The 14,535-nt window shown below is 42.4% G+C and overlaps 1 protein-coding gene across 8 annotated transcripts in view; it reads right to left on the reverse strand.

The window, feature by feature from the left end:
- Positions 1-14,535, reverse strand: part of MTUS1 (microtubule associated scaffold protein 1) — a 259,211-nt gene that overhangs the window by 10,715 nt on the left and 233,961 nt on the right. For all 8 annotated transcript variants that reach the window (XM_056559054.1, XM_056559034.1, XM_056559044.1 and 5 more), the window contains one exon: positions 421-635. In XM_056559054.1, the coding sequence (XP_056415029.1) occupies positions 421-635 (215 nt within the window). The remainder of the gene's footprint in view (positions 1-420; positions 636-14,535) is intronic.

Raw genomic sequence — 14,535 nt, forward strand, 5'->3', positions numbered from 1 at the left:
AATTCTTACCATAACATGGTACAGGAAATAGTGTCTAGATAAGGAGAGTCTTTTGGAGAGGTTTGCTTTTAGAGTAGCTGCTAAGGAGTGAATGATTCCCACGTTAAAACATCTCAAGATTCAGTATGAGCATCTGGTTATAAGAAGGTTTTAATAGGTCGAATAAAAAAAAAAAAACAACGAGGAGGCAGTTTTCTCACTTCTGTGTTTAAGACCGCAAGAGAACAGACTGACAGTCCAACATCAACATCCACTAGTCCTTGTTTGGCCAACAATGACTTTAAACAAACCAGAAATTTTGCAATAAAGAAAACTATAGGCACTGATCTCTAAATTGAGAACATTTTAAGAAAATGTCCAGGAAATGATCAAAAAGTCCAAGACAAGCTACTGATATTCTATAGAAAAAGCTACTTTTACCTTTTCCTGAAGCTCAGTCTTGTACTTCTCAGCTTCGTCAATGAAGATTGTCTGAAGTTTCTCACATTCGCCAGTGTAGAACTGCTTGAGTTTCTCTTCCAGCTCATTCAACTCAGCAAAGTGTTCATCCTTCACCTTCTGCAGAATGCCTTCATAGGCTATAAGCAGGTCACCCTTCTCCTTCTCTAACTTGTCACATGTGCTGGATGCAGAGACTGCAAAAGATGAAAAATGTAAGATCAGACTATGCCACATGTCCTTTCGTAGCTTCATGTACATTGCATTTTCGCTTAAGGATTCAAATATATAAAAAAGACCTGAGGGGTGGTGAGAGGGATTTTTACATCTTACCAATGGTTACATTAATAATTTAGTGCCAACAGGAATTAAAGGGGTACTCCACTGCTCAGTGTTTGGAACAAACTGTTCCGAACGCTGGAGCCGGGAGCTAGTGACATAATCCCGCCCCTCATGATGTCACGCCCCACCCCCTCAATGCAAGTCTATGCATACCCTTAAAGGGGGGTACTCTGCTGCTCAGCATTTGGAACAAACTATTCCAAACACTGGAACTGGCGTCAGGAGCTTGTGACGTCATAGCCCTGCCCCCTCAATGCAAGTCTATGGGAGGAGGCGTGACGACTGTCACGCCTCCTCCCATAGACTTGCATTGAGGGGCGGGGCTATGACGTCACAAGCTCCCAACGCCAGTTCCAGTGTTTGGAATGGTTTGTTCCATATGCTGAGCAGCAGAGTAGGGGGGGGGGGGGGGGGTACGTTCACATGTACAGGATCTGCTGCATATTTTCTAAAGGAGTATTCCCATCAAAGGGCCCTTATAGATATATTAGAGCTCCAATACTATGATTGTATTGGGTCCAGTGTAGGAAACACTCTTTCCCTGCTTAGATTAGAGCGGTGTTGAAGTTCCCCACAAAATCTATGAAGGTGCGGTGTCCTTCATTCTTTGGCTTGGTGGGTGTCCCATCAGTAGGGATAGAGTTAACCCATCACTACATATTGTGGGAGAACTCTTTACTTGGAATGACAACAGCAATATCATTTTAAAGGTTCAAGATACAAATAACAGTAAGATAATATAACATGAATTATATCAAGTTTGTTTTGCTTGATATGTTTATCGATAAACCCTTAGGCAGTGATGTATTATAGCAACTAGTCTGTATCCCTATTGAGAGGTCTGCACAGCACAAGTGTGTTTTCATAGTCGTACTCATCCCATCAAAGAAAGAATTTGAAAAATGTGAGGTTACCCAAGCACCAATGTTTTTATTAGAAACAAAAAACGCTATTGCAAAAATATTGTACAAGCTAGGCAAAACCAAAACTGAAAACTAGTTGTGCACCATAAAACAGCTTACATTAACGTGGTCTGAAATGGCAAGAGCTGTTTAATGTCTAAAGTATATACTAATGCATCTTTTTTATCATACTGGGTAGCATTAAGGTTTCACCTGTGAGGCCGGCACTATAATATCCAACCAGGGTGGGGCTTGTAGCCTGTCTCTCTCCCTCCCATTGTATGTGTGTTTAATCACACTGGAGGTAACTGGGGAGCAGTCTACAAGTCGGACCTAATGCTGCTGTTCCTGGTTTTGCTTATCACGCACAGGTAGGTTAGTGTTAGGTCCCGCACCACTTGAGAAACCTTGGCGTTGTGGTGCGGGCTCAGGTATGTCCTTCATATAAGGATATACTGGCTAATGACTCAATTTTACATCAGTTTTGAGGGTTAGTTAATGTCATTGTTTACATCTACCACAGTAGTGAACCTATATTGTGGTCCACAAATGCAGGACCTCCACCCCAGCATAGGTGCACAACTGTACTTGGGGTTGAGGATCGTCTGCCATTTTAGACCACATAGATGTAGTTTATTGTGCACCATAAAGCATACTGCACAGATACAAAGGTTGGCTCAGGAACGGTTGCATTCAATCTATGTACATGCCTACTTTTCTACACTTTTACTTTTCTGTAGGTCTTTCACATTCCATAAAACAATCGCCTATCCTAGACATTTTTAGGACCGTTTTGCCTACGTGGGCAAATCTGGCATTTCACTTGCGAGGACTTGTCTGACAGTCAGAATAAATAGATAAGATGGAATGTGCTCAGGCTATTTGAGTGTGAAGAGGTTACTCGTGATGTAAGAGATTAGTGGTGAAAGTGCTAAACTCAGCAAAACACTACAGATAGACGTTACATCTGCAGAACTTGCCACCAACATTTCCAAAATTCAGGAATACTTTTATTTACATAGGAATTCTGTAAAACCGCTGTGGTCACACTTGCAGTGCAAGGTTCCTTTGAAGTATTGTGACACGTTTTCCAATATGTTTGACAGCAAAAAATACTGATCACCAGAGATTTTTTTGCCATCAAATTGAATGAAACATGACAAATCCCTACCAAGTCAATGAGGTCAGTAGAACAGATCAATCACAGCAACAATGATCTATCAAATCAGAAAGCATGACGCTTCTAGGATAATGTTGCTGTTTTATGAAGCATGACGCTTCTTGCCCAATGTTGCTGTTTTATGAAGCCAACCCCTGACTGTATGCCCTGTGATGGCATAAAGCTGTCACCTGGCATCTAGAGCTCAGAATGCCCCCTCTGGGTCAGTATTGAGAACTGCTTTATAACATCTGAACCCACTAACATGAAGATTTCCCCCAAATATAAGTGGTTTGTCCTTTATGACATGATTGAGTTGTTTTCCGGAAACTATTTGTTGTAGCGCGATACACATGCTGGGAACTCGTATTCAGGAGATTCAAACCACCCAAACATAAGAACATATCAATAGTACTATAAGTAAACTTTGCCATTAAATTTCAGAATCTGAGATTTTTATTAAAAATGTTACTCTGTTTGAAGAATAATCACAATAATTATATTAACCCCTGTATGTTTTTTCTATAGAGAATTAGGAACAATTAAGTGATCTCAAGTAAAGAGCACGAGTTCTACAACCTGCATTAGTAGATATAGAAATGCAATGTAATATCTTATATTTCTAGCTATAGTGGATTTTATCTTCTACTGCAAGGTTCAAGCTGGTTCACATGAAGTGCATTTAATTACAATTCTCATTTGGGGAGATTTATCAAAACCTGTGCAGAGGAAGAGTGGTGCAGTTGCCCATAGCAACCAATCAGATTGCTTCTTTCGTTTTCCACAGGCCTCTTTAGAGGCCTGTGGAAAATGAAAGAAGCAATCTGATTGGTTGCTATGGGCAACTGCACCACTCTTCCTCTGCACAGGTTTTGATAAATCTCCCCCATTATGTGCTGTCTTGGGGAGGCCATATTTTATTCATAATTGCAATTTGTTTTCCAAGTTTTTATTGCAAGTGTTTTTCTTGGCAGCCTGGCAAAGACCGTCTCTGGTCAAGGAATCTCCATAATGCCAAAATCTCTAAACCCATGCCTGCTTGGAAGCATAATTCATTTTTAAGCCCTGTGTAAGGGTTATGAAGCTATTTGGTCATTTTAGCCTAGTAAAAAAAATAAAAAAAAATCTTATTCAACTAGAATTTCAGGTTTTAACTAGTATTTCTTGTATAAATTAGAAACGGTGATTACATATCCCTCGGTTAAATACCACATGTCTCCTTTGCCCATGTCAAACTAGATCCCTGAAGGGGTTCTCTTGTAAAACAACTTCTTGTTGAAATAAAAACCACTGGTCTGCTCTCCCTCAGCGGTTATCGTCAGGAAAAGACATTTACGCTTATGTAACATGCCAACCATTCAAGTAAATGGCTATCCGTGCAACGCATGGATATTCTTGTCCCTACAGCCTCCCTACATCCCAGCACCAAGGTCCTGGTGGGGCATAATAGAACATTGAGACAGTGTGTCTTTCTCGAACATGGCTTTAAAAATAAAATAAATTATAATAGGCTATTATTCCAACGCTGCCAGGTTTTGACTTATTCTGGTCAGACTTCATATTTAAAGGGGTATTCCGCCCCTAGACATTTTATCCCCTATCCAAAGGATAGGGGATAAGATGTCAGATCGCCGCGGTCCCGCTGCTTGGGACCCCCGGGATCCCCGCTGCGGCACCGCGCTATCATTACAGCACAGAGCGAGTTCGCTCTGTGCGTAATGACGGGCGATACAGGGTACGGAGCCGCGTGACGTCATGGCGCCGCTCCTCGTGACATCACGGCCCGTCCCCTTAATGCAAGTCTATGGGAGGGGGCGTGATGACCGCCACGCCCCCTCCCATAGACTTGTATTGAAAGGGGCGGTCCGTGACATCACGAGGGGCGGAGCCGTGACGTAACGATGCTCCGGCCCCTGTACCACCCATCATTACGTGCAGAGCGAACTCGCTCTGTGCTGTAATGATAGCGCGGTGCCGCAGCGGGGATCCCAGGTGTCCCCAGCAGCGGCGCCGCGGCGATCTGACATCTTATCTCCTATCCTTTGGATAGGGGATAAAATGTCTAGGGGAGGAATACACCTTCAATGGTATTAGCTTGATCATGTATGATAATTTTACAGGATATGTGAAATCCCTAATCGGTAGGTCCACCTCTGTGACTGCACCTATCAGAAAAAGAGGAGTCCTGTGTTCCCATTCACTGACTAACACTGCTTGCATTCCAGTTAGAAGTCCAGACTGTTCCCCACCACCCTTTTTAACTATCCATATAGGGGATGATTGTTTTCATAACATGAAATGTGATCTTAAAACAGGAAAGTCAACTAAGGGGATAGTCTCAACTTCTATGGAGCCTTCCACTGGAGGTCTATCTAAACCAGAGGGCTGAAATGCATGTGTATACAGAGCCCACACCATCATCACTTTCTCCTCGTGCTATTACGGACTATAGCACACAGTATGGACCAAATTTATCAAATTGTCCAAGATATCGACCAATCAGAGCTCAACTTTCATTTTACTAGAGCTTGTTGACATATGAAAGCTGAGCTGTAATTGGTTGCCATAGGCAAATCAGTCCAACTTTTGTCTCAGACAGACTGATCTGGGCCCCCATGTTCAGCTGCTTCATGGACCAACGTATCCCCAGCACCTCCCTACCTGCAATGTTCAGGAACACTTTCTTATTACTCACAGCCACCACCCTAAAGCTTGCTGCTCAGTAAAGAGTCCGACCCGCCACTGATCTACCCTCAACCCTGCTGTTTATTTCAGCCTAAGTGAGCTCCAGTGAACTATAGATACATGGGCAGTGAGGTCATTGAAACTACCCAATGAATGTGTATGCTGCCTCTGATGGATGCCATTGGTGGAGTCACCCATATTCTATTATTGCATCTGATAAATGTATAGCTGTTCCCAACCTTTTTATTTTTTATTAATACTGACTTATACCATGAACATGGCTATGAACAGGTTTAAAGGGGTACTCCGCCCCTAGACATCTTATCCCCTATCCAAAGGATAGGGGATAAGATGTCAGATCGCCGGGGTCCCGCTGCTGGATCGCTTCTGCAGCACCCCGCTATCATTACTGCGCAGAGCGAGATCGCTCTGCACGTAATGACGGGCAATACAGGGGCCGGAGCATCGTTACGTCACGGCTCCGCCCCTCGTGACGTCACAGCCCACCCCCGTCAATACAAGTCTATGGGAGGGGGCGTGGCGGTCGTCACGCCCCCCTGCCATAGACTTGCATTAAGGGGACGGGCCGTGATGTCATGGGGGCGGAGCCATGACGTAACGATGCTCCGGCCCCTGTATCGCCAGTCATTACGCACAGAGCGAACTCGCTCTGTGCAGTAATGATAGTGGGGTGCTGCACCAGCGATCCCCAGGGTCCCCAGCAGCGGGACCCCGGCGATCTAACATCTTATCCCCTATCCTTTGGATAGGGGATAAGATGCCAGGGGCGGAGTACCCCTTTAAATGTGTATGTTGGAAACTTTTCCAATATGCACGTTAAATGTAGAATAAAAACACAATGGCCGGCATTTATCATTGTAGTGTAAGTGAAGCATTTTTTTTACACCTTTTTTTGTGTGCTGGTAATGTGTAGGGGCACCAACTTTATTAAACAGTCGCAGAGCATCTAATACATTTTGTGCAGGTTACATTTTCTGAGATGTCTCTCTTCACATACACCATAAAGCTAAGCTAAGTCTGGGCTGGTGTAGTTTTAGAGACCTTTCAGCTTTGCGCCTTTTTTGTACCTTTTCACAAAGAGGCGCAGTTCATAAAACCCATCCATATCATGTATAATGCCAAAATCAGTGGATTGCAACTCAAAATCAGCAGAATTGTGTAAAGCAAAAAGGCCCAAATAAAGCACAAATAAACCCTGTTTGCTCCTTTTTTGCACCTTTTGTAGGCGCAAAAAAACAGTCTTAAGACAATGATAAATGTCGGCCAATGTGATTGGCCCGTGCACAATTGATCACTATGTAATAGAAAATTGTAATTTACAAAATTTGTCAGAATAAAACTGTCCTGAAAAGCATTCAACGCATTTTGAGTCCTTGGCTGGGCGCCGTACACACATATCCACTGCTTTACTGCCCACTCATTGGCTGACTGTGTTTTAATGTAATTAAACGCATTAGTCAGGGCTGATCTCACTAAACTTTGCTGCCTGGGTTTTGTCATTGAGAGGTCTGGCTGATTTATCTTGTTAAACTGCATTTACATTAGCAGACATTAGGGAATTATCCATTAGTCAATGTGATCATGTCAAAACAGCATTTACCAGCAGTCAAGTAAGGATACAGCGTACGCGCATCTAATGTATGAACTACCATATAACTATTTATATGTGCTGCATGGAAAGGCAATCTGAATGGAGAGATAACATCCTGGTATAAATACAATAACCTTCTGCTGGACATTCTCTCCTATGAAATGGTCTGCATGTACACTATGATGTGTACAGTCAACAAATCGTTGGGGCCAAGGTAAGGGTGAGTCTACCTCGGTTAACAGCATTCACAATATACACCATTTACTAAAAACTGCCATTTCTAGGGATATTAGCAAAACAATCCTGCAATACCAACTACATTATATTAGGACATTTCTACATAAGCCATTCCCCAAGATCTCCCAATAGAAACTATATACTTAACATTATATATATGATTTTACTGAGAGTGCAATAACAATGGCCCAATAAATAAAAGACGTCAGGTTATAAAAAAAGTGCTTAACCTTTCAGAACCTAAAATAAACTACTACTGGGTGCAGGTTCTCGATACTAGCACAATAAAAGGTGTCGTTTCAGGTATTTTGTAGATTGAATACATAATCTTACAATTGTTGCCATATAAATAGACTTAAAGGGGTACTACCGTGGAAAATTTTTTTTTTTTTTTTTTTTAATCAACTGGTGCCAGAAAGTTAAACAGATTTGTAAATCACTTCTATTAAAAAAATCTTAATCCATCCAGTACTTTTTAGGGGCTGGATACTAAAGAGAAATCCAAAAAAATGTATTTCCTGTGATGTCCTGACCACAGTGCTCTCTGCTGACCTCTGCTGTCCATTTTAGAAACTGTCCAGAGAAGCATAGGTTTGCTATGGGGATTTTCTCCAGTGCCTAAAATGGACAGCAGAGGTCAGCAGAGAGCACTGTAGTCAGGACATCACAGGAAATGCATTTCTTTTTTGGATTTCTCTTTAGTATACAGCCCCTAAAAAGTACTGGAATGATTAAGATTTTCTAATAGAAGTGATTAACAAATCTGTTTAACTTTCTGGCACCAATTGATTAAAAAAAAAAAAAAGTTTTCCATGGTAGTACCCCTTTAAAGAAGTATTTGCTTATCTTTAGTACTGCTGGCATTACCCTTTATATGCACTGACTGTATTGTATATCATGAGGTACTTTAAGTTTTCAAGTAAAAAGATAGAGCATTAATTATAGCAGCCTCCTTTACAACTCTGAATGTCTTTAGGGTGGTACATGGATAACCTATAGTTATATACTCTAAGTGCGACCGTATGGTGTAGGTGTATGATATCCTACAGATCATGGTAAAATAAGACTTCTGTATGTCTCTGACTTACAAGTACAGAACGGCCACAAATGTTTTTTTTTTTTTTACAAACAACTGAGCTTGTACTGATCCATAGTATTGTACATCCATAGCTGTGTGCATGATGCCTAAAATTAACTCTCATAAAAAGGGTGCAAAGGCTTTTTCTGATGAAGAGAGTGAATTAAACTTTATGCTAAGAGTATTCTGGTTTATAAAAAAAAAAAAAAAAAGCCTAAATTCGTACAACAAGGGAGACATTTCTATGAATTAATTCTGCTATAGTAACAGTTTACTCCTTCAGCTTTGCATGGAGTTTCATGAGTTTTTAACCATATTATGCATCAGAGCAGTAGCAGTCTACAGCAATGTTTCCCAACCTTTGTGCCTCCAGCTGTTGCAAAACTAGAACTCCCAGCATGCACGGACAGCACATGCTGGGAATTTTAGCTTTGTAACAGCTGGAGGCACATAAGTTGGGAAACCCTGGTGGACAGTTTTACAGGACATTGAGGCCAGTAGGTTACTGTACATGAATGAGATTAGGATGCCTGTTCTACATACACAGACAAATAAGAAACCTAATTTGTAAAAATTAGAGAGCCAAATGATGTAAACGAATACCAGGGAGAAAGAGGAGACTGGATGGCAGAGGAGGTCAGGATGGCGCAGCTCGTCTCACCTCACTTGCCCTCACTGTCTGGTTGTAGCCAGAATCATGACCTTGTCTGTCAGATGTCATAACATGTAAGCAGCTCTGTACTCAGTCTTATCTGCCCCAGTAGTAATACTACAGCACAATCTTACCATTAGAATATAAAAGCAGCAGAAAAACAAAGACCCCTAACTCCCACAGCGTGGAGGACAATCCAAATGAAAACAGAAGCACACGTACAGAATAATAAGAAATAGGTAACATTTTCCTTAACAAGCTGAAACTGCTGAATTTTTCCCTTTCCTTCCCCAAACATAGAGGCATTTCAAGCCAACGAGGCCAAGTCATGCATTAAAATAACTGGCAAGAAAATGTGAAACTCATGACCTGTAGACATTCCCAGCTGAAAACTAGGACAGCAACTGCACTGTGCAACCAATGCCACAATCAGAAGAGTGTTCCATCATGCGGCCCGCTTTGAAGATGAGAAGGATACACTATTTCTAATAAGAAATTAAAGGATCTGGAACAAAAGAAAAAAAAAAAAAAAACACTGTCTCCATAGGTCTTTATTAAAAAATTTGGTTTCTCTTCGACAGACTGTGTTTTCACATATTGTGCAGGCTTCTCTGTCACATTAAGAATGAAATCCTGCTGTAAACAGACCCATTCAGGTAACTTCTGGCAAACAAGTTAGAGCAGCCTGGACTATTTGTGAAAACGAGAAGGCTGTAGAATAGAAACAGAGGAAACATTTAAAGGAAATCTGTCACCAGTGTCACCTGCACTAACCTGTCAGTACAAACAGGTGGTGCAGGAGACACTGATTACAACGATACTTGTCTTGTCCTGTTCTGTGCCGGGAATCTCTGTCAATCTTCTCCGTTAAGCTTCACCTCCAGGCCCGGCTTGGGGCATGGGCGGAGCTTAGTGACATCACAGCTGATGCAGGACCCAGCAGAGAGCAGCGGCGGAAATGTCACTAAGCTCCGCCTATGCCCCAAGCCGGGCCCGGAGCTGAAGCTTAACGGAGAAGATTGCCGGAGATCCCCGACATGGAACAGGACAAGGCAAGTACCGTTGTCCTCAGTGTCACCTGCACTACCCGATACCGACAGGTTAGTGCAGGTGACACTGGTGACAGATTACCTTTAAAGGTTTTTATAGACCTATAAAGTTTTAAAAATTTTGGGTACCAGAGGTGGAAGGAGAATCTAAAAAAAATGTTTAAGAAAGGGTGTTCGACCTTTAAATCATTCTATAAATTTCAGGATTCCCTGGAAGACAAGTAATCTACAACCTCCTTACTGTAACATTCCATAGGACTACCTTCAGTCTACACCATATACAATTTAAGTGAATATAGTGTGTGGATTTCTCAATATAGGTTTCCATTGTTCAGAAACAGAGCTCCAAATCACCTGCAGAAACCTAGATTAAAAACATAGCTTTACTTCTGCCTGCAATGACTAGGGGAAGCTTTCCGCATATGCAGAAGTCAATAGTAACCACAGAACTCCAACTGTTATAAAAACACATTAACAGTCTGTACATTTTCATCTTCGGAAAATCGAAAAGGTAGGTTTGTAAGGGAGGACATTTACTTAAAGGGGTACTCCACTGACCAGTGTTCAGAAGTAAATGTTTTTTGACGCTGCGGGTGTCGGTCACGCCCTTCGTGACATCACGGCCACGCCCCCTCAATGCAAGTCTATGGGAGGGGGTGTGGTGGTCGTCACGCCCCCTTCCATAGACTAGCATTGAGGAGGCGTGACTTATGTCATGAGAGGCGTGGTTGACTACCGCAGCACAAAAACAGCGTTCGGAACGCTTACTTCCAAACGCTGGCCAGTGGAGTACCCCTTTAACCTAGCTATATAGGCAATACAACTCATCAAAAAAAAAATGTTTATTCAGCCGATCATAAAGATTCATTCTGAGGATATGCTGAGGGTGCATCAGGGATATGTGTCTGCCCGATCCAATGCTGCTCATTTTATAATAACATGACATTTGATATTTGGAATATATAATGATCCCCAAGCCATGGCGTAGAACCACTATAATAAAAGTAATTGAAAAGCAAAAGTGCTCAGTAGGTGGAATTGTGCTGGATCAACAACCCACTCAAGAGCAACACTGTAAAACCCCTTCACTCCTTTAAGACATCTAAAACTTGAAAAGGTAGACAATTAAAGGGGTACTCCGCCCCTAGACATCTTATCCCCTATCCAAAGGATAGGGAATAAGAAGTCAGATCGCTGCGGTCCCGCTGCTGGGGACCCCTGGGATCCCCGCTCCGGCACCGCGCTATCATTACAGCACAGAGCGAGTTCGCTCTGTGCATAATGACGGGCGATACGGGGGACGGAGCAGTGTGATGTCATGGCGCAGCCCCTCGTGACATCACGGCCCGTCCCCTTAATGCAAGTCTATGGGAGGGGGCGTGACGACTGCCACGCCCCCTCCCATAGACTTTTATTTAAAGGGGCAGGCCGTGACATCACGAGGGGCGGAGCCGTGATGTAACGATGCTCCGGCCCCTGTACTGCCCATCATTACGTGCAGAGCGAACTCTCTCTGTACTGTAATGAGAGCGCGGTGCTACAGTGGGGATCCCAGGGCTCCCCAGCAGCAGGACCGCGGCGATCTGACCTCTTATCCCCTATCCTTTGGATAGGGGATAAGATGTCTAGGGGCGGAGTACCCCTTTAATGGTCTAGGATTTTCTGCTGCAGATTTGAATGTAAACAATGACTGAGCACCGCTTGAAATCCTGTACATCAAATCTGCTCAGAATACTGTACATGTGAATAGACCCTAAAAAAGCTTTATTTTTTATAATGAGTTTCCAAATTGGTCAACCTCTTCATCATGTGATGAAGTTGGACCAACCTGGAAAAGGAGTCCTACTGAATACAGCTTTTTACTGCTTTTACATATAATTGTCTAAAAGAGGTCTTCTAAAATGGCTTAAAGGGTAATTCGGTGGACAACAATTTTTTTCAAATCATCTGGTGTCAGAAAATACTTCTATTTAAAAATATTAACCCTTCCAGTACTACTTCTCTGCTGGATGTTGTATTTATTTCTGGAGTTCTTTTCTGTCTGACCATAGTGCTCTCAATGCTCTCTGCTGACACCTCTGTCCATATCAGGAACTGTCCAGAGCGGGAGAGGTTTGCTATGGGGATTTGCTTGTACACTGGACAGTTCTGATATGGACAGAGGTGTCAGCAGAGAGCACTGTGGTCAGACTGGAAAGAACTTCAGAAAGAAATACAACTTCCTGTGGAGCATACAGCAGCTGATGGCTGGATTAGGATTCTTAAATATAAGTAATTTACAAATCTGTTTAACTTTCTGGCACCAGTTGATTTAAAAAAAAAAAAAAAAAAATAGTTTTCCACCAGAGGACCCCTTAAAAGGAGTGAAGTGGGGCTTGACTTAAGTTACTGGTACTTTGACTGAAGTTTTGCACATTTCTGTTAAGATTCTGCAAGTTACAGGGGGAAATTTTTTTTAAAAACTGATCATTGCTTCGGAAAATACTGAAACCAAATCCAAATATTCCATTGTAACCAATCATGTATTTATACTACACTTCAAGATTGTTTATTTAATTTTTTTAGGTTTTAATAAAAGGAGTCATTCTGACGCCTATAAATTTAGCACTTGCTATGGTAATATGAGAAAGTCGATTTGAGCTGTGAAGTTGGCAGCAGGGAAGACTCCTTGCACTGTACAGCTGATCCTCCCAAAATGCCAACACTTCAAGAAGTGCTCTATTTGTGGAACTTTTCAATGTCCTCATCTGGCACAGGATCAAACTAACAGGTACAGGACTGAATGAATGTTTTTAGGATATATAATACACAGTAATATACGTAATATACACTGCTCAAAAAAATAAAGGGAACACTAAGATAACACATCCTAGATCTGAATGAATGAACTAATCGTATGAAATACTTTCATCTTTACATAGCTGAATGTGCTGACAACAAAATCACACAAAAATTATCAATGGAAATCAAATTTATCAACCCATGGAGGTCTGGATATGGAGTCACACTCAAAATCAAAGTGGAAAACCACACTACAGGCTGATCTAACTTTGGTCCTTTAAATAAGTCAAAAAGAGGCTCAGTAGTGTGTGTGGCCTCCATGTGCCCGTATGATCTCCCTACAACACCTGGACATGCTCCTGATGAGGTGGCAGATGGTCTCCTGAGGGATGTCCTCCCAGACCTGGACTAAAGCATCTGCCAACTCCTGGACAGTCTGTGGTGCAACGTGGAGTTGGTGGATGGAGTGAGACATGATGTCCCAGATGTGCTCAATCGGATTCAGGTCAAGGGAACGGGTGGGCTAGTCCATAGCATCAATGCCTTCCTCTTGCACAAACTGCTGACACTCCAGCCACATGACATTGGGCCCTCATACCACCCTCATGGAGTCTGTTTCTGACCATCTGAGTGGACACATGCACTTTTGTGGCCTGCTGGAGGTCATGTTGCAGGGCTCTGGCTGTGCTCCTCCTTGCAAAAAGGCGGAATTAGTGGTCCTGCTGCTGGGTTGTTGCCCTCCTATGGCCTCCTCCACATCTCCTAATGTACTGGCCTGTTTCCTGGTAGGGCCTCCATGCTCTGGACACTACGGTGACAGATACAGCAAACCTTCTTGCCAAAGCTCGCATTGATGTGCCCATCCTGGATGAGCTGCACTACCTGAGCCACTTGTGTAGGTTGTAGACTCAGTCTCATGCTACCACTAGAGTGAAAGCACCGCCAGCATTCAAAAGTGACCAAAACATCAGCCAGGAAGCATAGGAACTGAGAAGTGGTCTGTGGTCACCACCTGCAGAACCACTCCTTTATTGGGGTGTCTTGCTAATTGCCTATCATTTCCACCTGTTGTCTGTTCCATTTGCACAACAGCATGTGAAATTGATTGTCAATCAGTGTTGTTTCCTGAGTGGACAGTGTGATTTCACAGAAGTGTCATTGACTTGGAGTTACATTGTGTTGTTTAAGTGTCCCCTTTATGTTTTTTTGAGCAGAGTATCTACATACATTTTTTTTTAACATTGAAGCATAGCTGCTATTTAAATCTAATGCTGGGTTGCACTTACAAATTTCGGCCTTATGAACAGTCATCTTGTTAATCCGTGTATGGCTTTCTATACTATTAATATGCATGCACTTTAAAGAAAAACCTCAAGGCATAAGGAAAAGTGTTCATGCAGTATGTTCCATCGCGAGGACTAGGTCCTACAAAAAAGTTTTATTTAACAACTTTTAAAACGGTTCTTCTGCATGTTTTCTATTAAGCCAATGAAACGCGCCCTGCGAGCTTGGGCCATGAGGATGTGGTAATTACAGGCAGGGGTCACAGCATGGCAGTAAACAGAATGTAAAACTAGATTAATGAAGCATTGGGCTTCGT

This window comes from Hyla sarda, chromosome 1, assembly GCF_029499605.1.
Source record: "Hyla sarda isolate aHylSar1 chromosome 1, aHylSar1.hap1, whole genome shotgun sequence".
In the NCBI taxonomy this organism is placed as follows: domain Eukaryota; kingdom Metazoa; phylum Chordata; class Amphibia; order Anura; family Hylidae; genus Hyla; species Hyla sarda.